The 24,587-nt window shown below is 35.8% G+C and overlaps 1 protein-coding gene across 6 annotated transcripts in view; it reads right to left on the reverse strand.

Annotated features, from left to right (window-relative positions):
- Positions 1-24,587, reverse strand: part of Not1 (CCR4-NOT transcription complex subunit 1) — a 710,948-nt gene that overhangs the window by 508,387 nt on the left and 177,974 nt on the right. For all 6 annotated transcript variants that reach the window (XM_090381951.1, XM_090381950.1, XM_090381952.1 and 3 more), the window contains one exon: positions 4,976-5,108. In XM_090381951.1, coding sequence (XP_090238077.1) covers positions 4,976-5,108 — 133 coding nt within the window. The remainder of the gene's footprint in view (positions 1-4,975; positions 5,109-24,587) is intronic.

Below are 24,587 nucleotides of genomic sequence, written 5' to 3' on the forward strand. Positions count from 1 at the left end.
ATTGGAAATTGTGGGTTGGTCACTCATACACTAGTCAGACTTTTGTGGATTTATTGGATGATTGTTTTCTGAGGCAGCATGTTTGAGAGGCAACCAGAGAAAGTAATACTCTTGATCTAGTTATCAGCAGTGATCATTCGTGTATTAAGAATTTGCAGATAAAGGAACCACTAGGTGGCAGTGATCACAGTGTACTGATGTGGGATTTCGTTAAAGATTTAATTACCATCAGGGGTTAAGAAAAGGGTTTTTGCTTCCGAAAAGGTGAGTACAGTGGTCTCCGACAGTTTTTAAATTCTGTACAGTGGGATTAACTGACAATGTTACCAACAGTAAATTCTAAGTGGGAAGCATTCAAGGAATTAATCGTGGATGCTACTAAAGGTTTCATACCTATTAAGAAATATTGTTCAAGGTTTAGGCCTCAATGGTTATCTAATGAACTAATGAGACTCGTGACAGAGAAGAAAAATGCATGGGATGCATATAAATTTTCAAGCGACTTAGAAGCCTATGGCATATATAAGCTAGTCTGTAATCAGGTCACAAAGGAGGTTAGGCAGGTGAAGGCAGATTACTAGAAATTTTTGGCAAAAGATGCTAAGAAAAACAGCAAGGATTTCTTTACTTATATAAACTCTAAAAGGAAGGGGATGAATCAGATTGGTCCACTTGACATCGATGGTTCGAGTGTTGATGATCCTGCTCAGATAGCAAACAAATTGAATGAGTATTTTGCATATCTACATTCACACGTGAGGAATTATTAAGGTTTGAAAATGGCAGAAGGTTATCAAATTGTAGCAGGATACTTAATGATTTTGTAATAACTGAAAGCAAAGTGGAGGAGAAATTGTTGAATTAAACATAAGAAAAGCACCTTGGGTGGGTGGGATCTATCCAGTTATATTAAAATAGGCGGCAAAGCAACTAAGCAAACCCTTAGCCATAATTATGAGAGCATCCTTGGACTCAGGGGAGGTTCCCACGGACCGGAGATGTGCAAATGTATCCCCAATTCATAAAGGGGGATCGAAGGGTGACACGATTAATTACAGACCAGTTAGTTTAACTTCTGTTCCGGGTAAAATAATGGAGTCATTGGTTAAAGGTGCATTGCAGGATCATCTAGACAAGACTGCAGCAATAATTCAGACACAGCATGGGTTTGTTAAGGGAAAGTTTTGTCTGACAAATTTGATAGGATATTATGATATGGTTACAAAGGAACTGGATGCAATAAATAATTTTGATATCATATATTTGGATTTCAGGAAAGCTTTTGACGCTATTGCACATGGAAGACTATTGTACAAATTGAAGCAGAATGGTATTAAGTGTAAGTTGCTACAATGGATAAAAGGATGGTTGAGTGGGAGAAGACAGAGGGTGGTAATCAATGAGTGCTGCTCTTCGTGGACTAATAATATTAGTGAAGTCCCACAGGGTTCGTTATTGGGTCCACTTTTGTTTTGTATATTTATCAATGATATTGATGAAGGTATATCAGGCTTAGTGTCGAAGTTTGCAGATGATACAAAGGTTGGCAGGGTTGTTAATGACAGTAATGGCAGTGTGCTACTGCAACAGGATCTTCAAAATTTGGGCAGATGGGCTAAGAAGTGGCAAGTGAAGTTTAACCTTGACAAATTCAAAGTACTGCATGTGGTTAGAAGTAACCCCAGAGAAACGGACCAACTGTGTGGTACTACGCTTAAGGTGGTAGAAAATGCAAAAGACCTGGGAGTAATTGTGCAGTCAGATATGAAGTTTTCTGAGAAATGCAGACAGGCTGCCAGGGCAGGCCATGGGGTTTTGTGAATGATATATAGGAATTTTGCTAGCAGGGAAAAGGAGGTGATTGTCCCTCTGTATAAGGCAATGGTCAGGCCACGCCTTGAGTACTGCGTACAGGTCTGAAGGCCTCATTTTAGGAAGGATGTAGATTAGCTTGAGCATGTACAGAGAAGGGCAACAAGATTTGTGAGGGGAATGAAGGGATCCTCTTACCAAGAGAGGCTTAAGTTTTGCAAACTGCAGTGGCTGGAGACTAGGCACCTGCGTGGTGATCTGATTGAGGTGTATAAGGCCTTGAATGGGTTGAGCACGCTGAATTCTGATGGGATCCTTCCACTTGTTCAGATTACGAACCTAAGGGGGCATAAATTCAAATTAAGAAAAGACAGATGTAGAATAGATGTGCGGAAATTTGCCTTTAGCCAGCGGGTGGTTAATTGCTAGAACAAACTTCCATCTGTCGTTGTGGAAGTTGATAGGTTGAATAAATTTAAGGCGGAACTGGACAGGCATTTGGAGGGAATAGTGTGATTTTTTTTTTTTTTTTGGCTTATGCTGCATAAGCTCATACACTTGCTTTCTTGCATCGCATGCCACTACTACTACTACCTCACTCTGAAGGAACAGAAAAGCAACAAATTTAACATAACACCCCAACCACTTTGCACAAGCCCTGTCAGCAAATATGCTTCACTGTGTTCAGGTATGCTGTGATTTCGAATGTGACAATTTTACTTTGTAACAATTAAGTAACAGAGAATAAAGAATGCTACTTTTAATTTTCTTTTCTAGCGCACTATTTACTCAAAGTAATTTACCTTTTCATGGGTTCTCTATCTAAATGATCAATCTGTACTAAAAGTAAAACATAAAATATTAAATATGCTGTTTTTAAATGGGTTCCAAACTTCAAGGGTATTTATAATGACATTCAAGTTAATTTATTTCATCTGAATAGCAATTCAGATAAAAATAATAATAATAGAAAACTTCAACTGAAGGTCCTTAAGCATTTATTCTTTATTTTACTTTTAATAAAAACTCTTAAATTTCTATGCAAAACAGTTTTTTTTTTTTTGCAAGTAAACTTTACCACAGAAATTTTCAATAAAAACTGAAAACAGTGGCAGGTACAATAATCACTAAAATTTAAGAATAGTAATAGACTTACTGCCCAAATTTCCAAACAATTCACAACACCTACTGTTTCTTGATAAAAATATCTTCTTGTGTCTCCAACTAACCTTCTTCTTCTTCTCTGCACCCAAACTAAGAGATTCATTAGATTGGTCCAACCATTGCTTTATAGGTTGGGATAATCACATCTTTGTCCCCACTGGACAAGTATCTGTATATCACTAACACAATCCTGTGAGTTGTTCTAACAGCCTGCCCAAACTGCTCAGAGAATTTCATATCAGACTGTATATTTTCCCACGTCTTCTTTCTTGCTTTTCAACATCTTCAGTTTGGTGATACTCAAAATAGTATGTTATTCTGGGGCAACTGCCCGAAATGTAGTACCTTGTATTTATCAGTATTACAGTATTTTGTTAGGTCTTGAGATTCCTGCTACAATAGGCCAAGGCTGTTATACAGCTGGGGAGTATAACAGCTTTGGTGGGGAATCCCATAAATGATAGGTTTTAATCATTTATGACATTCCATAACTTCAGGAAGCAAAAAAAATTAATCTTTATTAATTGAAATTTTTTTTTTACAAATTAAGTGAGACTGACAATATTTTACTTTTAAATACATCATGAATAACTATATGAAATCATTGTTTTAAAAAAATTAAATGTACTTTTACTAAAACACTTTTATGGCTTAAGCCTCAGGCTGCATGAAAGTTTAACAATATGAAAGTTTTAATCTGATTCATTTCATACACCATCAGGCATCTCTCATATTGTGGAGTTATACTTCATAACTGAACTGCCATCGCTGCATCACCAGGGTACCTACTCGCCCACCAAAGATATGCCAAATAGCCTTGAAATCGTGCCGTCTGGGTGGTGGTATCCACTGAGAATAAGTAACAATATTCTTCTCCATTGGTGAAGTGTTACTTATTCAAAGTAAAAAAAAAAAAAAGGGTAGCCATTATCTACCCACTGCATGATGGAAGCCTCCTCAACAATTCATGCTGAGGGAAATGGACCATAATCTGCCACGCTGGTCCAGTGCGGGTTGGCAGATCGACCGTATTCAGCAGTCAGGGGTTTGAACCCCGGTCTACTCAAAGAGCGTGTGCTACTGCACTCCCGCTCCTGACCACTCAGCTACAGAGGCGAGTGCAATATAATGGCCGGAGCAATATGGCCTTAGTTGCTAATGCTCCTAAAAACCAAATAACAACAATATAATGGCAACTGACTGTGAAGGAATTCACAATATGAGATACACCTAAAATGATGCCGTTTTCAGCTATCCATCAGGCACCATCAGGCATCTCTCATATTGTGGAGTTTTCAGCTATCCATCAGACACCATCAGGCATCTCTCATATTGTGGAGTTATACTTCATAACTGAACTGCCATCGCTGCATCACCAGGGTACCTACTCGCCCACCAAAGATATGCCAAATAGCCTTGAAATCGTGCCGTCTGGGTGGTGGTATCCACTGAGAATAAGTAACAATATTCTTCTCCATTGGTGAAGTGTTACTTATTCAAAGTAAAAAAAAAAAAAGGGTAGCCATTATCTACCCACTGCATGATGGAAGCCTCCTCAACAATTCATGCTGAGGGAAATGGACCATAATCTGCCACGCTGGTCCAGTGCGGGTTGGCAGATCGACCGTATTCAGCAGTCAGGGGTTTGAACCCCGGTCTACTCAAAGAGCGTGTGCTACTGCACTCCCGCTCCTGACCACTCAGCTACAGAGGCGAGTGCAATATAATGGCCGGAGCAATATGGCCTTAGTTGCTAATGCTCCTAAAAACCAAATAACAACAATATAATGGCAACTGACTGTGAAGGAATTCACAATATGAGATACACCTAAAATGATGCCGTTTTCAGCTATTTCAGAGTTTGCTGTGTACTACCATGATGCTATTTACAAACTTGTATGTATGTACATTTTACATAACAGAAAGGATGCAAAGAATACAGGAAAGACAAACATTTGAAAAAAAAAACTGAGAATGGAAAAAAATTAACTTTTCTTACTGAGAACTGCAGCAATCCTAAAACAAGTAGATCAGGACAGTGTTGAACAGGAAATTTGAATAATTCTTGCACTTTATGGAACTGCCCATTGTCAGACAAAAACATGAGGATTTCAATGAGATCCAGAGATTTCCTAAGAAAATAAAAATTTATAATCATATATGCAACTGTAAAAGTAGCTAAACAACAAGAAAAGTTTGTTCATAAATTAAGATCTGTTTATAAAATCATGAGATACAGAAATTATCAATCTTAGAATCAATCAAAATAAAGTACTAGTTTTAATTAAAACTACTAGTGTTATCAGATTTTACTGCCAGTATTTCTGTGAGAATAAATGTGATTTTAATGTTGGATGTAAATTTGATTTGTTTGTAAGCAGTCTCTATACACCAAAATTACGAAATTTCCCGGAAAAATAATGAAACCTTTTTCTACTTTGAGATTTTGATATGAAAAAAATCCATAGCATAAGGCATACTGAATATTCCTAATTCAAATATGGATAATACTATTTCAGTATAAATGTGAAATTTTGTTATTTAGTAAAAGCCAGCTAGCTGAATTGCTATTTTGCAACTATGAAAAATAAGGTAAAAAAAAAGAGTGTGTAGATACTCATACTTTAATAGTATATAACAGAGCTATGGTTCTCAATACATTCTATGTTGATATCAATATTTGCAGAAGAATAAGAGAAATTTACCTCAATATAGTATGTAGAATGCTTCCATATGGTACTCTTCAGAAATTAAAACGAATAAAAGATTAACACAAAATGATTACAGAAAAAATCAATAGAGAATAATTCAAAAATTAATTAAAATGAAATGTAAATTTTTGAAAAATGATTTTCCTACCTGAAGCAGACAATGCTTTTGGAGCGTATGTCATGATCACAGGGATGGAAATTACAGAATGTGCAGGCTTGAATCTTAAATAGAGATTATTTGTCTTGCCAAGGAGGAAAGGACTGAGCGATTGTTCAGTATAGCATGTAATTTATGTATTGGTCTGGCCACAATCTTAAATTCAATATCTCTTAAGAATCTGTTAAGCTGCTTGTGCCACTGTTCAATGTATAGGACAGAAATAAGAAACAAGTATTTTTTGATGTTCCTATTGTTGGTTGTAGTTTCTTGTATCCTTAGCTTGTACCCTAATTCTTAAACAGGGGTTACCCCTAGCAAGGGATGAATGGGTGATAGCTGTTATAATGTAGAAGCATACCGGTGTTTGTTGGTTTAAGATAGATGTTAAATTAGATTTTATTCGAGTCCGAAGTAAGCATGAAATTTAGAAAATTTAATGACCAGTATCTACATTTTCTCTTTCCAAAAAAAGTAAAATGTCTTGAATAACGTTACTATCAGAAATAACCAGCACATTGTCTAAATACCTCCCAAAGTATGTGATACGGGTAAAAAAAAGGCTTCAAAAAATACTTTATTTCTGTCCAATACGTTGAACAGTGCCAGGAAAGGACTGAAATGACAAGCAGCTTAACAAATTCTTTAAAGATAACGAATTTAGGATGTGGCCAGACCAATACGTAAATTACATGCTATACTGAATTGGTCTTCCATATTGGTCTGGCCATGCATGTGGCCAGACCAATATGGAAATTACATGCTATACTGAACAATCACTGTCCTTTCCTCCTTGGCGACACAAATAAATGACTTGGTATACATTTCTTCAGTGATTGCAACTCGTGTTTTCTAAGCAATTCCCACTGAATGTTCATGTAAAACATCAAGTGTCCTCAGTTCATGCTTCTCTGCAGCAACATCAAAATTAGCCTCTCATGCCGTTAACAAAAAAACATACATTTTTATTTAATGATGCCAAAATACTTTAGTGTCCAACATAATTATATGAGACTATTAATTGCAGAAACCATTGAAATTACTTTATATGAGAATTCTATTAATATTCGCCGTCCATATATAATCTCCGACGTGGTCCTTTGCACGCATGCATGCGTTGCGTGAAGACAAATAATCACGGCCTTTCATATACATGCATGAGGACAAATAATTTCTCTAAAATCAGGCTCACACACTCCATAATTTCCATTCATATGATCATGACATAAGGTCAAAAAGCATTGTCAGCTTCAGGAAGGAAAATCATTTTTCAAAAATTTACGTTTAACTTTAATTTTTTAAATTGCTTTTTGGAAGATTTCTATTGATTTTTCACTCTAATCATAATCAAGAAGGAAAATCATTTTTCAAAAATTTATGTTTAACTTTAATTAATCTTTTTAAATTGTTTTCTATTGATTTTTCACTGTAATCATTTTGCATTAATCTTTTATTCATTTTAATTTCTGGAGAGTATCATATTGAGGTAAATTTCTATTATTCTTCAACAGATACTTATACTATAAATCAGGGGTGGCCAACAAGTCAATCGGGGCTTTAATTTCAGTCGATCACAACGAATTTTAAATATATATAAAAAATAGATTAGTCAAAATATAAATGTTATTATTATAATGTGCCCCGCTGCATATGCTTTTTACAAATCCGTTCAACCATGTATCTACGCTTGTCATCGGCTTGTCTAGTGAAAATTCACTGTTACGTTGTGGAGAGTATAGTGTATGTATCAAATTCTTATTTAGCTTACTTAATATTAATAACTGGACAGTACTTATACATTAATTTAATACCCTTTGATTTAAAATGAATACTACAAAAAAGAGTAAAATGTATCATTTTCATCAAGAGTCGGAACTAGAATACTTTTTTATAATAAAAGAAAAATGTTGTTTGATTTGCAAAGCTACCGTGGCTATACTCAAAAAAGTAAATTTAGAAAGGCACTTCAACGCACTCCATGGTAAATTCCAATCGGAATTTCTGCCTAATAGTGACCTTAGAAAAAATAAATTAAAAGAACTTAAATCCAGATTATTCACACAACAAAATTTCTTCTTGATACCTAAAGAGAGTCATCTTGCAAAAAAAAAAATGAAAACCATTTTCTGATGGTCAATTCAAGATGCATTTTTAGAAATAACACATTCTCTTTTTGAAAAATTTAAGGACAAAAATGAAATTAGAAGTGCTCATCAAGATTTGCAATTATCTCGAAATACTGTGATGCAACGCATCAAAAAATGAGTAAAAATGTGAGCGAACAAATTGCATGCTCATATTGCCAATTGTGTGTCCTTTTCTTTACAACTGAATGAATCTACAGACATCAGTGATAGAGTTCAATCGCTTGGTTTTTTTCACATGGTTTTTGATGATTCTGCCACTAGAGAAGAACTGCTGGGTATAGTTTCATTAAAAGAAAGAACTAGCAGTGTGATATATTTACTGCATTCAAAAATTTTTTTTGAAAAAAATTAAATTACCACTATTTAAGCTTGTGTCATTAACAACAGATGGAACTAAAGCAATGCAGGGGCATCTTAACAGATTCATTGCATTGTGCCAAAAGGATGATGAATTCCCAAATTTTTTGAGTTACCACTGTATCACCACCACCAAGTGTCAACCATAAAAAGATTAAATTCTAAAAGTGTTATGGACATAGCTTTCAAAAGCATGAAATCCATCAGAGGACAATCTCTTCAAAGGAGACTTTTCAAAATGCAACTCAATGAAAATGAACCAGATCTGATATTACACACAGATGTGAGGTGGCTGAGTCGGAGTAAGTTTCTACAGAGATTTCAAAATTTGCTGAATGAAATTAAAAAATTTGTTGATCAAACGGGAGATGATTATCAGCAGCTACAAGATACAGATTGTTGTGTGATCTGGCTTTTCTGGCTGATTTTACCAGTAAATTAAGTGATCTGAATTTGGAATTACGAGGAAAAAATAAAAATGTGGGTGACATGATTAGTAGTATTTCTGCATATAAATATCAATTTTTGGCAATGGCTAAAGATCTCAAAAAAAAAAAAAAAAAAAAAATTCGATCATTTTGCAAATATGCAAGATCATTTGCAAAAATATCCTGTTTTTTTAATTTAATAGTGAAAAATATGTTTCTGAAATTGAGAAAGTTGTGGATGATTCTGAAACCAGATTCAGTGATTTTAAAACAACTGAAGACATTGTTCAATATATTTCTTATCCATTTAATGTCGACTTAGATACAAAACAAATTGCAGGAAAAATATTGCTGAGATTTTTCACATGGAGAAAATATTACTTGAAAATGAAATGATTACATTGCAAAATGATATCTTCCTAAAAGCCAGATCATCAGAAAAAGACTTGGAAATATGTTTGCCGAGAAAAGTACCGAAAAGTCAAAAAATGCAGCGAACTTTTAAATTCCTGTTTTGGTTCCACATATCTATGTGAATCGGCCTTTTCGTATTTGAAACAAACAAAGACTGAGAATCGCTCTCCTCTTACGGACTTGCATAAAGTTGTCCTTATTACACACACCTAACTTCACATAAATTAAAAATTTAAATATATGAATTTAAAATAAGAATTCTGAATTGTATTTAATTTTATAATTTATAAACAGCATTATTCAACATGTGTTGATTAACTTTTTTAACCATGTGCAATGAAATTCTTGAGTGGTAGAATGCGGCACATTTTGAAGAAAAAAAGTAGATCGTATCACAAATTAAGTTGGCCACCCCTGCTATAAATAATAATTAGCATTAGCAGAGGCATATGATGCAAGAAATTGCTCAGAAAGCTTGTCCACTTCTTCCTTGAATTTATTTAAGCTATCAACTTTCACAGCGACAGATGGAAGTGTGTTCCAGCAATCAACTACCCACTGGATAAAGGCAAATTTTCGCACATCTATTCGACAACTGTCTTTCCTCAATTTCAGTTTATGCCCCCATCAGATTTATAATCTGAGCAAGAGGAAGAATCCCATCAGCATTGAGCCTGTTCAATCCATTCAAGGCTTTATACACCTCAATCAGATCACCTCGAAGGTGCTTAGTTACAAGATGCTTAAATTTGAAGAACTTAAGCCTTTCTTCGTAAGAACACCCATTTGTTCTCCTTGCCAGTCATGTTTCCCTTCTCTGTACTCGTTCTAGTAGTTCTACATCCTTCCTAAAATGAGGCTTCCTGACCTGTATCCAGTACTCAAAGTGTGGCCTGACGATTGCCTTATACAAGGGAATAATCACTTCCTTATCCCTGCTAGCAGAATTCCTGTATATCATTAACAAGACCCCATGACCTGCTCTAGCAGCCTGTCTGCACTGTCAGAAAACTTCATATCTGACTGTACTATTACCCCCAAGTCCCCTTCATTCTCCACTACCATGAGTATAATACCACATAGTTGGTATATTTCTCTGGGGTTACTGCTACCCATATGCAGTACTTTGTATTTGTTAATGTTAAACAACAGTTGCCACTTCTCAGCCCATCTGCCCAACTTTCTAGATCCTGTTGCAGCAGCATACTGTCATTACTGTTATTAACAACCCTGCCAACCTTTGTATCATCTGCAAACTTCGACATTAAGCTTGATATACCTTCATTAATATCATTGATAAATATACAAAACAACAATGGCCCAACACTGAACCCTTGGGGACTCCACTAATTACATTAGTTCACAAAGAGCAATGTCCATTGATTACCACACTCTGTCTTCTCCCACTCAACAATCCTTTTGTCCATTGTAGCAACTTGCCCTTAATGCCATACTGCTCCAATTTGTACAGTACTCTTCCATGTGCAACAGTATCAAAAGCTTTCTTGAAAATCCAAATATATGATATCAAAATTATATATTGCATCCAGTTCCTTTGTGACCATGTCATACTTCCAATCAAATTGGTAGACACGACTTCCCCTTAACAAACCCACGCTGTCTGAATTATTATAGTAGTCTTGTCTAGATGATCCTGCAATGCTTCTTTAAGCAGTGACTCCATTAATTTTCCTGGAACAGAAGTTAAACTAACAGGTCTGTAATTATTCGTGTTCCCTCTGATCCCCCCTTGTGAATTAGGGATATATTTGCACACCTCTAGTCTGTGTAGACCTCCCCTGAGTCCAAGGATGCTCTCATAATAATGGTTATGGGTTTGCTTACTTCCTTTGCTGCCTCCTTTACTATAGCTGAATAGATCCCATCCGCCTCAGGTGCCTTTCTTATGTTTAACTTCAACAATTTCTCCTCCACTTTGCTCTCAGTTATTACAAAATCATTTAACTCCCTGTTAGAGTTTGATAAACATCTGGCCTTCTCATCCCTGAATAACTCCTCATGTGTGAATGTAGATGCAAAATACTCATTTAGTTTGGCAGCTATCAGAGAAAACCATTCATAACTACAGTCAAAACCATTGATATCAAATCCACCAATCTGATTCATACCCTTCCTTTTAGAGCAGGGGTTCTCAACAGGGGTGAAAATTGGTTTGGGGGGGACAAAAATCATGGGTATTACATTGGTTTATGGCCATCCAAAGTTTAACATTACCTGATGATATTTTATTCTTTAATTTCAAAATGTAAGAGCAATGAAGCTCAGTTTTCCTACTTTAAGTACTCTTGTTTAAATATAAGATCGATATCATACCTTTATTGTAAGAAATCTTGACCGATGCTCACATCAAACTAATCTGATTAATATAATATAAAATATTTAAAACCACGAACATATCCCTATTAAAGGATTATTGAATTATATGATATTATATAAAAAACTATACTTGTCTTCAATTCACATACTCTGCTAACTGCTATCAAGGAAGAGCCAAGTTCAGCTGATGTACATCAACTTACCCCAAACTAATTAGCATTGATAGACCAGAAAGAGAAGACAATTGGCAAACTGTATTAAAACTATATTAAATTAAAACCGTATTAAAATATTCTTAGGCTGAACTTCTTAATACATGACCAGGTATTTCGGTTGTAAACCGTGCTCACAAGAAGTAACGAGTTAAAACAATATCCACTCTCTTATATTTTAAAATAGGCGCATCGCGACAAGATTATTACAGTTAACCAATGTGAATCGTGCTATTCACATGTGCGCGTAAAGGTCCACGAGTCCAAAATAGTATATGGTCTCTGTACATTTATAGAATAATAGTTTAATTTCATTTAAAGTGTTTCAGCTATTAACAGTTTTATGTATTCTTTCTGTGAATTAATTACTTTAGCTTTGTTAAACAGAAAAACATGGTTCTCCTGAATGGCGTGAAAGGAAAGTTCAGATGCACCTGTCCTTTTTGCCCTCACAGATGCCTTGTGTTGTTGTAAACGCATCGAAAGACAATTTTGGGTAGAACCGACGTAAAAGGAATTGCACTCCCCACAAGCAATGTTATAGACAATATTGGTTTGCTCCATGTTAGAGACTGAGGTTGGTTTCCTTGCCCTCAATATTGTCTGAAGTTTACTTATCGGTTGTGCAACTATTTTGAATTCTGTATTTTTAAAAATGTTAATAAACTGCTCATACCATTGTTGTACATCAGGAACTTTAATAAAATATTTGTGTGGGGTGTTATTAATCATCAGAACCGATTCAGATTTTAGTTTCGCCTGTCGTTGAATGTTCCTAATTATACCTAGTGTATATCCCCTGTTTAAAGATCTTGTTGTAAGTTCCCTGAGTTCTTCATTAAGGGTTTCTTGTGTAGAGCTATATCTATATGCATTGTGAAATTGGTTGAAAATGATACTCCTTTTATACGTAAAAGGGTGGTAACTCGAATAATGTAAAAATTTCCCTGGATTAGTAGGTTTCCGATATATTTTAAAGTGTATGTTATTATTAACCCTTCTTAATGTAAAGTTAAGAAAGTGTATAGAGTTCTCACCTGATTTTTCTTGTTCCAAAGTGAATTTAAGTCTTGTGTGTGTATTATTAAAAGAGCTCATAAGATTATTTACATTGTTTTCATGTGACATAACAAGGATATCAATTATTTACATTGTTTTCATGTGACATAACAAGGATATCATCTAAATAACTACCATGAAATGTTAACCCTGGGAATATACGGATTTAAGTGTAATTGTTCGATAGTATTGAGATAAATTTCAGCTACTAAACCACTCAAGGTTAAGTCCCATGGGAAGGCCAAAAATTTGTCTGTAAATATCTGATTGAAAATCAATATAATTAGTCTTTATAAGAAACCTGATTAAATTAAATATTTTGGCCAGAGGCAACTTGGTTTTATTTAACATTATGGCATTACTGTTGATCAAATTCCATAATGTGTCGAGCGAATATTTAACATCTAGATTAGTATATAGTGAGACAACATCAAGAGAAAACAACCTATCATCATTATCTAACTTTTTATCTTTTAATGTATTAAAAAGAGAATCAGAATTTTTTATGCTAAATTTTAATGTAAAACGTAATGGTTTTATGATTTCATATAAATAAGACGCAAAATCCAAATTTTTGTAGGACACAATCGGTCCAATCGGATAACCGGTTTTATGTAACTTTACTTGTCCAAACAAGGTCGGTACATTGTTATTTAATTTCTCTCATTGGATTTTCTTTTCCCGAGAGCACTGATTTTTAACATATAGGTATATTTATATTAGGAATGAGTGAGAAATTTTGTTAAAAGGAAGATAGTGGCTGGATTTAATTTAACCACCTTTGCTTTTCATAGGCATTAAATGCCTAGGTGCTTTCAGAGGTAATGCCTCCGCAATCATCGGCGGCAGCATGGTTTATTTATTTATTCTTTTGTTTCATTGGTCAATATATGAGCCATGGATGGAATGAGAAAATGTGTCAGTCTACTGTTTCTACTTTATAAGCAACAATTAGTATTGATTTATTCTTTCCTCATGAAGTTTATTTTTGATCCACAGTGCTTTTGTGAGTGACCTGGGCTATGAGTTAAATAAAAATAGTTTATATTTTATTATTTAATTCTTTGTAGTTATTCAACCCATCATCAATCATGTCAAGTGCTGAAAAGAAAGTCCATGTGTCTTATTGTGTAATAGTTCTTTTTAAAATGAGGCAATGAAACCATCAAGACTTTTAGATCACTTAAAAAGGAAACATCCTGATAAAGTTGGTAAGCATATTAAATATTTAAAAAATTTAAATCTGAATTTTGAGCAACTCAATGCTGATGGGATTCTTTCTCTTGCTCAGAATAATCACCTGAGAGGGCATAAATTCAAATTGAGGAAAGACAGTTTGTAGGATAGATGTGTGGAAGTTTGCCTTTAGCGAGTGGGTGGTTGATTGCTGGAACAAACTTCCATCTGTTGTTGTAGAAGTTGATAGCTTAAACAGATTCAAGGCAGAACTGGGCAAACATTTGGAGCGAATGGATGGGTGAAATGAGAAGGGGGGTGTGTGTGTGTGTGTGTGTGTGTTTTTTTTTTTTTTTTTTGGCTGATGCTATATAAGCTTGCTTTCTTGCATCATGTGCTCCTTGCTAATGCAACACTGTTACTTCCTTATTTAAGAACACAAACAAATCACAATGAAATGATTGCATCTTATTATTGCAAAAACTGGTAGTGCTCATACAGTTGCCGAGACTGTTATACAACCCGCATTAGAGACTAATTTCAACAGTGATGCACCAAAATCCTTCCAGTATTTTAAAAGCATTGCCATTGAGCAACGATTCAATTCGAAGGCGAATCGATGAGATGTCAGTTAACATTGAAGGGCAGCTAACTGATAAACTAAAAACGAGAAAATTTTCTATTCAGATTGATGAATTACTGACACAGTTACTGACAATGAAGCCCTTCTAATGGCATATGTTCATTATTTCGATGACGATTGCAAAAAGAGATGTTGTTTGTAAAATCTATGGAAACTGATTGTACTGGAGCAGCTGCTGTTAAAACATGGTTTGATGAAAAACAAGTACCATTGGAAAATTTGATATGAGGGTGCTACCTCCATTGTTGGAAAATGAAGGTTTTATAGCCATCAGCTGGCTGCAAAAAATATTAGTCCAGTTCTTTATCAATCACTCAGTATAGTTATTAAAACCATTAATAAAATAAAGTCATATAGCAAATATGATTGCCTTTCCAGAAAATTTTGTGTTGATATTGAAGAACAGTATGTGAGGCTTCTTTTACATACAGAAGTCAGATGGCTTTTTAAAGGAAACTGTAACAAGATTTGTAAACCTTTTTGATACAATAATTAGTTTTTTAGAAAGCTAAGGAGACACAGATTTAGTAAAGGAGATCAGCAAACACAAAGACAACATATACTATTTGGCTTGGATTTTTCGAAAACTTAATGAAGTATCACTTCAACTTCAAGGGAAATTAATTACGGTGATAGATAGACACAAACATGTAATAAAAGCCTTCACTGAAAAACTGGAAATATTTGAATTGTTTGTTATTTGGTTTTCTAGGAGCATTAGCGACTAACGCCATATTGCTCCGGGGATATGCGGTGGTCATTCCCTGACCTTTCCGCATCCTCCGTATTTGGTGGTCATGGGCTCGAACCCCAGTCTAATCATCAAGAAGCGTGTGCCACGCACTGCCGCTCCTGCCCACGGAGGCACCTTAGGGCGTGAGTAGGAGGCCACAAAGATGATTGTGATAAAGCCTTGAGGACGGCAGCAGACAAACTGAAGCACAGCGTGGTTTGTTTGTTTGTTGGAAGTGTTATGACAGTGATACCACAGTTATCACAGCTATGGCTTCAGCTACTTAAGTTGATGTTGTCTGTAATGAGAGTTTGGAAACAAACAGACATTTTGTCTTGTTCTTTTGATAGCCTATTACAGCAGTCAGCTTTGATGAACTGGAAGCACCTGTCCAGAATATTTTGTATTAGCTGGGGAAATGACGATGGCAGTTGACATGAGTAATGTACTGCACACAGCTTGTCTCTGATGGTGGTAAGGAAGGCCATGGATGTGTGCACTACCCTGGTCTAAATTTCTGTGGTCTTAATAAAAACAGAAATCTAGATCCAAGTACAGTGGATGATTTCTTTTAACTTACATGTCTCAAAAGCATTAAACTTCATATCCTATAACTGCCACAATTCACTGGTAACAGTGTTCTAGTGTGAAGTATAGAAAGCCATCACACACCCAGTAAAATAAGCATATAATTCACAGTTCTTAGAGATTACAAAACATAAACAGAGAATTTTCAAATCAACTCCATTTCCTAGAAGCAATTATTCATCATCCATTCCACAAATTTTAAATATCACTGCAGTCCCTTTTAAGAATATTAATCTCAAGTAAAAACACAAATAGCTATATTACTGTTTTGCTCTAGCATTGTAATTTCCTTTTAACATGGATGCATTGTGTTACTATTAAAGCCCTCTTTCTCACTTTCTTTTCTTTTCATCTTGTACATACATTAATTCAAATCAACTAATCCACATACTTCCTGTTAGAATGTGGCATTAATTTGAAAATTTCTGTGACTGATGTGCACATGCAAAGAAATCTTTATCTGGCCGTGTGTGTGTGTGTGTGTGTGTGTGTGTGTGTGTGTGTGTGTGTGTGTGTGTGTGTGTGTGTGTGTTTTACAGCAAAATCCTCCAATGATTTTTCTTCCTTTAGAACAAAAAATTTCATTATAAACTAACAACATACTGATAAATAGAGTTTTACTGAAAACAACTGTATATCACATTAGTGTTACTGATGGCACCCTCAGTCTCGCTTCTCTACTTAACAGTTGTTCACAATGTTCCAAATTTATTATTATTTATTTTTTTAAATATCCTGGCCAGTACTGGCCAGGGGATAATACAAAGTAACACAAAGGTGTGAATTATCACAATTAATTCAAAGGTGTAACACAAAGGTGTGAATTATCTGAGAGAAATACAAATTTAAAACTTTTGTCATCAATCTTGTTAGCCTTTTTTTAAAGAAAGGCTGATAGATTAAAGTTATTTGTCTACAAAGTAAGCTTTTATTTTATGCTATTTTTTATTCATTACTAATTACTAAACTATAAGCTATGCTGCTAACGTTTAAACAACAATCACTACTGCACTATCATTTTGGCTTGCAACCTTACAAAAAAAAAAAAAAAAAAAAAGAAGCTCACCTTACCATATAACAGATGTACATTCAGCCCCCCCCCCCCCCTCCGGTGAATTTGTGTAGCTATGTCAAAGGCAGGTGGCTGCTGCTTTACGCAGGAAGAAACTACTGGTGTGCTGAATTGTTTGGATAGGGTGCAATCACATGTATTCTTTGGCCTAGCACTACTGCTGTGATGCTACAGAAAATTAGTGCAAACGAAGATAGAAACCTTGATAAAAATCTGGATCTCTCTCTTTCTAGCCCAACGCATGGGAACTTATGTGAATTTCTGGGGAAGTGGCTTTTCACAAAGCTCATCAGCACACACTGTTCTAAGAAATCTTGGCATTGGTAAGCTCCTGGCAGTCAAACTCCCAGAGGAAGCTTCTATAGCAACACAGGAGTAGGATGATTAACCTGCTCAACTGATGAAATTAAAGCCAAGCAGGCAATATCTATTCTGAGCGAGATCAGGCTCTTATGAAATGTCCCTCCAGAATTCCTTAAGGCATTGCAAACAGCTGCACACTGAACCATTATGGTGCAAGAGATGATTAAAAACTATAATTTATGTTGATGCATCTATGAGACCCATGATGCATCCATGTGTGATTATCGGCTTCAGAAATCGGTTCATGGGTAGCGGAGAGTGGGATTAGTTGGGATTCGTTCCTGAAGCCTTTTTGCTGGTATAATCTTTTAATTTTTTTTACCCCTGGTGGAGAATAACATATTTCAAATGTATATATACTTAAGTAGCTAAGAGCACAAATTATTTTCAATAGCAACACTATATTTCAAACACTTGTAGGGGACAGTCTATTCATTGCATGGCTAAAATCAGGGCAGGATTATCTGCATTTCTGGTGGCTTTAGTAATGGATACTTAGCTAAGCCAAATGTGAGAATGGTTGTGCGTTTCACCGCAGCTGATTCCAGGTGGATTACACACTTGTTCCTCATGGCATGAGGGGAGTGAAAGCTTTATTATAGAGGTTACTACTTGAGCCGAGTGTAACAGATTACCTGAACAGATGACAGCAAAACATGAAACTCAAATTGCAGATATTTTGAAGGAGTTTATGGTATTTGCATCAATCTTGTTTAAACTCCAGCACGACCAAAAGGCCAGTGGGGAAGTTTACAGTAAATCACGAGTACAATCATTAACAGTATTTAGAAAAACTGGGCTTGAACCACAGTCCATTCAAAGAGCATGTGCTACTGCACTTTTCCACCCTACTGACCACTCAGCTATGTCAGTTCTTCCGGAAACATTCGTTGTGACATAAGTACTGGCAAAGAAAAATGAGGGTAGGAGAGTGTTATAAGCCTAATTACTCTGACGAGTTCAATAAACAATTGTACAGAGAAATAGTGGGCCAGTAAATCAGAATGTCTTATAATGGGGGATTTTAACTTCCCAGATATTGACAGAAATTTGTGGGTCGCACACTTGCACACTAGCAAGACTTTCGCAGATTTATTGGATGATTGTTTTCTAAGGCAGCATGTTGGAGAAGCAACCAGAGGGAGAAATACTCTTGATATGATTATCAGCAGCGACTATTCATGCATTAAGAATTTGCAGATAAAGGAACCATTAGGCAACAGTGATCACAATTTACTGATGTGGGATTTACTTAAAGATGTCACTACCATTTTACTTAACGATATCACTACCATCAGAGGTAAAGGAAAGGGTTTTGGCTTTCATAAAGGTGACTACAGTGGTCTCAGACAGTTTTTAAATTCTATACAGTGGGACCACCTGATGATATTAAAAACAGCAAATTCTAAATGGGAAGCATTCAGAATAGGGGGAAAGTTTTAAAATTAATCTTGGAAGGTACTAGGCTCTTCATATCAACTAAGAAATACTGTTCAAGGTTTAGGCCTAAATGGATGTCAGATGAACTAATGAGACTTGTAGCAGAGAAGAAAAGTCCATGGAATGCATATAAATTATAAGGCAACACAGAAGCCTATGGTAGACCTAAGCTAGTCCATAAACCAATTCACAAAGGAGCTTAGGTAAATGAAGCAGATTACAAGAAATTTTTGGCAAAGGATGCAAAGAAATATGGCAAAGACCTCTATATTCATATAAACTCTAGAAGCAAGGGATGAATCAGGTTGGTCTATTTGATATCTATGGTTCGAATGTTGATAATCCTGCTCAGATAACTGACAAACTTAATGAGTATTTTGCATCTACAGAAGCATATTAAACTCTAACAGGGAGCTAAATGATTCTGTAATAATTGAGAGCAAAGTGGAGGATAAATTGTTGAAGTTAAACATAAGAGAGGCATATGCGGTGGATGGGACCGATATCATCTATCCAGTTATATTAAAGGAGGCAACAAAGGAAGTAAGCAAACCCTTAATCATAATTATGAGAGCATCCTTGGATTCAGGGAAGGGCCACAGCCTCGGTGCAAATGTATCCCCAATTCACAAAGGGGGATCGGAGGGTGACACGAATAATTACAGACACGTTAGTTTAAATTTTCTGTTCTGGAGAAAATAATGGACTCAATGGTTAAGACAAGAATGCAGTAATAATTCGAATATTTCAAACACAGAATGGGTTTGTTGGGGGGAAGTTTTTGTCTGACCAATTTGATTGGATACTATGATGTGGTCACAAAGAAACTGGATGTAAAAAATAATTTTGATATCATATACTTCGATTTCAGGAATTTTGGTACTGTTCCAAATGGAAGAGTACTGTACAAATTGGAGCAGTATGGCATTAAGAGCAAGCTGCTATATTGGATAAAAGGAACATACAAGTGGGAGAAGACAGTGAGTGGCAATCAATGGACACTGCTCTTCGTGGAATAATCTTATTAGTGGAGTCCCCCAGGGTTCCGTATTGGGCCCACTGTTGTTTTGTATATTTATTAATGATATTGATGAAGGTTTATCAGGCTTAATGTCCAAGTTTGCTGATGGTACAGAGGTTGGCAGGGTTAGTAATGAGAGTATGCTACTGCAACAGGATCTAGAAGAGTTTGGCAGATAGGCTGAGAAGTGGCAAATGAAGTTTAACACTGACAAATGCAAAGTACTGCATATAGGTAGCAGTAACCCCAAAGAAACTTACCAACTGCAGTACTACACTCAGGGTAGTAGAGAATGAAAGAGATCTGGGGATAATTGTGCAGTAAGATACAAAGTTATCTGAGCAGAGCAGACAGGCTGCCAGAGCAGTTCATGGTGGCTTGTCAATGATATTCAGGAATTTTGCTAGTAGGGAAGTGGAGGTGATTATCCCTTTGTATAAGGCAATGGTCAGGCCATGCCCTGAGTACTGCATACAGGTCTGGAGGCCTCTGAATTAGGAAGGATGTAGAGTTGCTAGAACGAGTACAGAGAAGGGCAACAAGATTGGTGAAGGGAACTAAAGGGTTCTCTTACCAAGAAAGGCTTAAATTCTGCAAATTGCAGCCTCTGGAAACTAGACACCTGCGAGGTGATCTGATTGAAGTGTATAACGCCTTGAATGGTTTGGGCAGACTCAGTGCTGATGGGATTCTACCTCTTGCTCCGATTACAAACCTGAGTGAGCATATTAAATTGAGGAAAGACAGTTGTAGAATAGATGTGCAGAAATTTGTGTTTAGCCAAATTATGGAACAAACTTCCATCTGTCCTTGTGGAAGTTGATAGCTTATATAAATTCAAGGAAGAACTGGCTTTTAAAGCAAATAGATGGGTGAAATTGGATTTTCCTTTTTTTGCTGATGCTGTATAAGCTTGCTTCACTGCATCATATGCCTCTAATAATGATAATGCTGCTAACTCAGGTTTCTCTTCCAGTAAACAGGAAGAATAATTTTTTTTATCATTTTTAACTCGTGTATTTTAATTTTATATTAAATATACAGTTTTATCCTGATCTAATTTTTATTTTATTTTATTTTATTAACGATTTTGTCACACAGTCTGGTGTATTCATCACAGTTATAATGAATGAAATTTTCCATGCAGTGAAGTCATAAGTATCAGTTTGTTCATGTAACTTAAGTGGGAAACAACTAAACTACTAGCTTGTTATCAGTTTTTAAGAGCATCAGCAACTCATATCATATGGCTCCATTGAGTATTGTCTATACAAGTGAGTGTATGCTTGCAGGCTGATTTGCATGCTTTGCTGGCTGAAAACTCATACTCTGTCTGCCTAAGATTGGCTAACAACAGCCCAGCTGAAAGTACATTTGGAAATCCTCCAAAAAGGCAGTCGTCAACACAATTTGAAACCAAACCTCTCCAAATGAATCAAGTAACAAAAACACTGTACTATCACGGACAACTAAATTACCAGCATTGATGATCATAATCATAAGAGCTCACTTTCATGTGACCAAGCCAATCTACATAGGTGCAATCACTATTAATATCAATTCATCATTATAGGAGGGTTTCACGCCATAACTACATCAAGCCATCACCTGAAACAAAGATGCCCACTCCCTAGAATAATCAATCATTACTTGTAGTTTATATTTACCAACTTTGATAATATTACTGCTCTACATCAATCCTATCGTAGCCCAACGGTGTTTACTACTGTAGACTGTATCAATGCCAATATACAACCAAACACACATACTGACCGAAAAATAGGAACTTTTATCCTGTATCAAATCAAACCATCTTTGTTTTGAATAACTGCAAGTGTGCAGAGCGGCATGGATTCGATAAGGTGTTTTAGTCTAATTGTAGCTATTCTTCCAGAAAAATATCATGTAGCTGTGAAAAATGTTGCCAAATAGCTCTCCAGTAGCTGAAGTAGTGATAAATTATGCAAAAAAGCAGGCTTGTACAGCATTAGCCAACACACACACACACACACACACACACACACACACACACACACACACACACACACACACACACACACACACACACACACTTCACCCATCCATACCATCCAAGAATTTGTCAAATTCTTCCTTGAATTTGTTCAAATCATCCACTTCCAACAACAACAAATGGATGGAAGCCTATTCCACCAATCAAGCACCCACTGGCTGAATGCAAACTTCCACACATGTATCCTGCACCATCGTTCCTCAAATTGAATTTAAGCCATCTCATGTGTGCAGTCTCAGCAAGAAGAATGCCATTGATATTTAGCTTACTCAATCCATTCAAGGCATTGAACATGCATTAAATGGGAAGGTTTTATCTTCTTTTTTTTTTTTTCTGGCTGATGCTGTATAAGCTTGCTTTCTTGCATCATATGCCTCTACTAACACTAATGCTAAACACCTCACTCAGATCTCCCTACAAGTGCCTAATCTCCACATGCTGCAATTTGCAGAAGTGAAGAATTAGGTAAGGCACCCTTTTGTTTCCTTCACCAATCTGACTGCCCTTTTCTGTAACCATTCCAAGAGATCTGTGTGCTTCCTAAAGTTAGCCCTCCAGACCTGTACTCAAGATGCAGCCTAATCATGGCCTTGTACAAGGGGATAAACACCTCCTTATCCCTGCTAGCAAAGTTCCCATAGATCGTTGACAAAACCCCCCATGAGCTGTCCTGGTGCCATGTCTACACTGCTCAGAGAAATTAATATCTGACTGCTCGACACCCAGGTATTTTTCATTTTCCACCACCCTGAGTGGAATACCACACAGTTTGATAAGTTACTCTGGAATTACTGCTGCCCATATTGTTGAAGTTTAACATTTGTCAATGTTAAAATTCAACTGCCATTTCTGAGCCCATTGACTTAATTTTTCTAGATCTTGTTGCAATAGCATATTATTATTATTATGTCATTAACCACCCTACCAACCTTTGTATTATCTACAAATACTGAAAACAACAATGGGCCCAACAGTTAATTCTGGGAGAATCCATTAATAACATTAGCCCACAAAGAGTAGTGCCTGGTGATAACTATACTGTCTTCTTTCATTTACCCACCCCCTATATCCGTAACAGTAACTTGCCCTTAATGCCACATTGCTCCAGTTTGTACAGCAGTCTTAAATGCAACAGTATCAAAAGCCTTCCTGATATTAATGCAAGTAAAAAAAAAAAAAAAAAAAGTAATGGTAAACTGCAGCCATTATCAATCCACTGAGTCCTTTTTCAAGCATATGATATCAAAAGAATTTTTTGAATCCAGTTCCTTGGTCACTGCATCACAGTAACCTATCAGGTTGGTTATACAAGACCATCCCTTAACAAATCCATGCTGCGGCTGCAGTAAAATTACATTACAGTAAAACGTCAGTTATCGGGAAGTCAGATATCTGGAATAATTTGAACGGCTGATTTTTCTTCTTTTTTTTTTTTTTTATTATTATTATTATCATCAATGGTAGTATTAGAGACAAATGTTTATTATGCTACAAGAGTATTTCTGTCTGTTTTTTTTTTTTTTTAAGTCGTATATCTGGCGAAGTGTTGGATTAGGACTAATGTATTTTCTTCAAAACCACGAGTGATGGAATTTAGTTATTTGCTTCCATGAACCGAATTTTTGATGACATATTTTGTTCTCTTCATTTCATATCCTGTTTACTTTAGGTCCAGATTAGCCCGAAACTGTACGATTTATTATTGTTCTCAGTTTTTTACAGTAAAATGTGGGCCGACCAGGCTAGCCGAGTGGGTAAAGTACCTGCCCGGCAACCCAAAGGTCGCGGGTTCGATTCCCGCCTCGGGCTTGGATCAAAGTACTGCAAAAACCTTGGGAGGTGCAATATGGCCACAGAAGCCGATGCGCCAACAACTACCAAATCAAAAAAAAAAAAAAAAAAAAAAATCAAATCACAGTAAAATGTTAATGAAAAGAAACTGCACTGAAATGGGCAGAAAATCAGGAAGAATGCAATATAATCAAATTGATATTATTAAGGAACTTGAGAGATTTAGTAGCAAAAAAAAAAGTCACAACAAACAAATAAAAAATGATCGAACATAATTTTAAAAATTACTTTAAATTTTTATCCACGTAAAGTTCACAGTAAAATACCTATCCAAATATACGTAAATATTTAAATGTGCGAATTTTTATGTATATGTTATTGTTATTTATTTTATTTTTTTAATTAAACAAATTCGTTTTTTTTTTTTCGTGCTATTTAAAATCTTTTTCTTTTACCTTAATACATTATAACAGAATTTATTTAATTTTACCTTACATTCGATTATCCAAAAAATTTTGCTATCTAGAAGATGCCTGACATTAATTATTACGGAAAACACGCTCTACTGTACTGTCCAAAAGGTCCTGCATTATTTCTTTAACCCAGGTGCCTTATTTATGTCCATCTTCAACAATTTCTCCTCCACTTTCCTTTCAGTTATCTTTGTTAGAGTTTGATAAACTTTTGGCATCTCCTTTCCTAAAGAATTCCTTACATGTGATGTAGATGCAAAATACCTATTCAATTTGTCCACAGCATGAGCAAGGTCATCAACGGTTAACCCATTGACATCAAGTGGCCCAAAATGATACAACCCCTTCCTTCTACTGTTAATATAATCACAGAAGTCTTTGCTGTTTTTCTTTGCATTCGTTGACATAGACTTCTCATAATCTGCCTTAGCTTGTCTAAACTCCTTTGTGATTTCAT

The sequence above is a fragment of the Mastigoproctus giganteus genome, chromosome 9 (assembly GCF_048544385.1).
Source record: "Mastigoproctus giganteus isolate SK-2022 chromosome 9, ASM4854438v1, whole genome shotgun sequence".
NCBI classification, from domain to species: Eukaryota; Metazoa; Arthropoda; class Arachnida; order Uropygi; family Thelyphonidae; genus Mastigoproctus; species Mastigoproctus giganteus.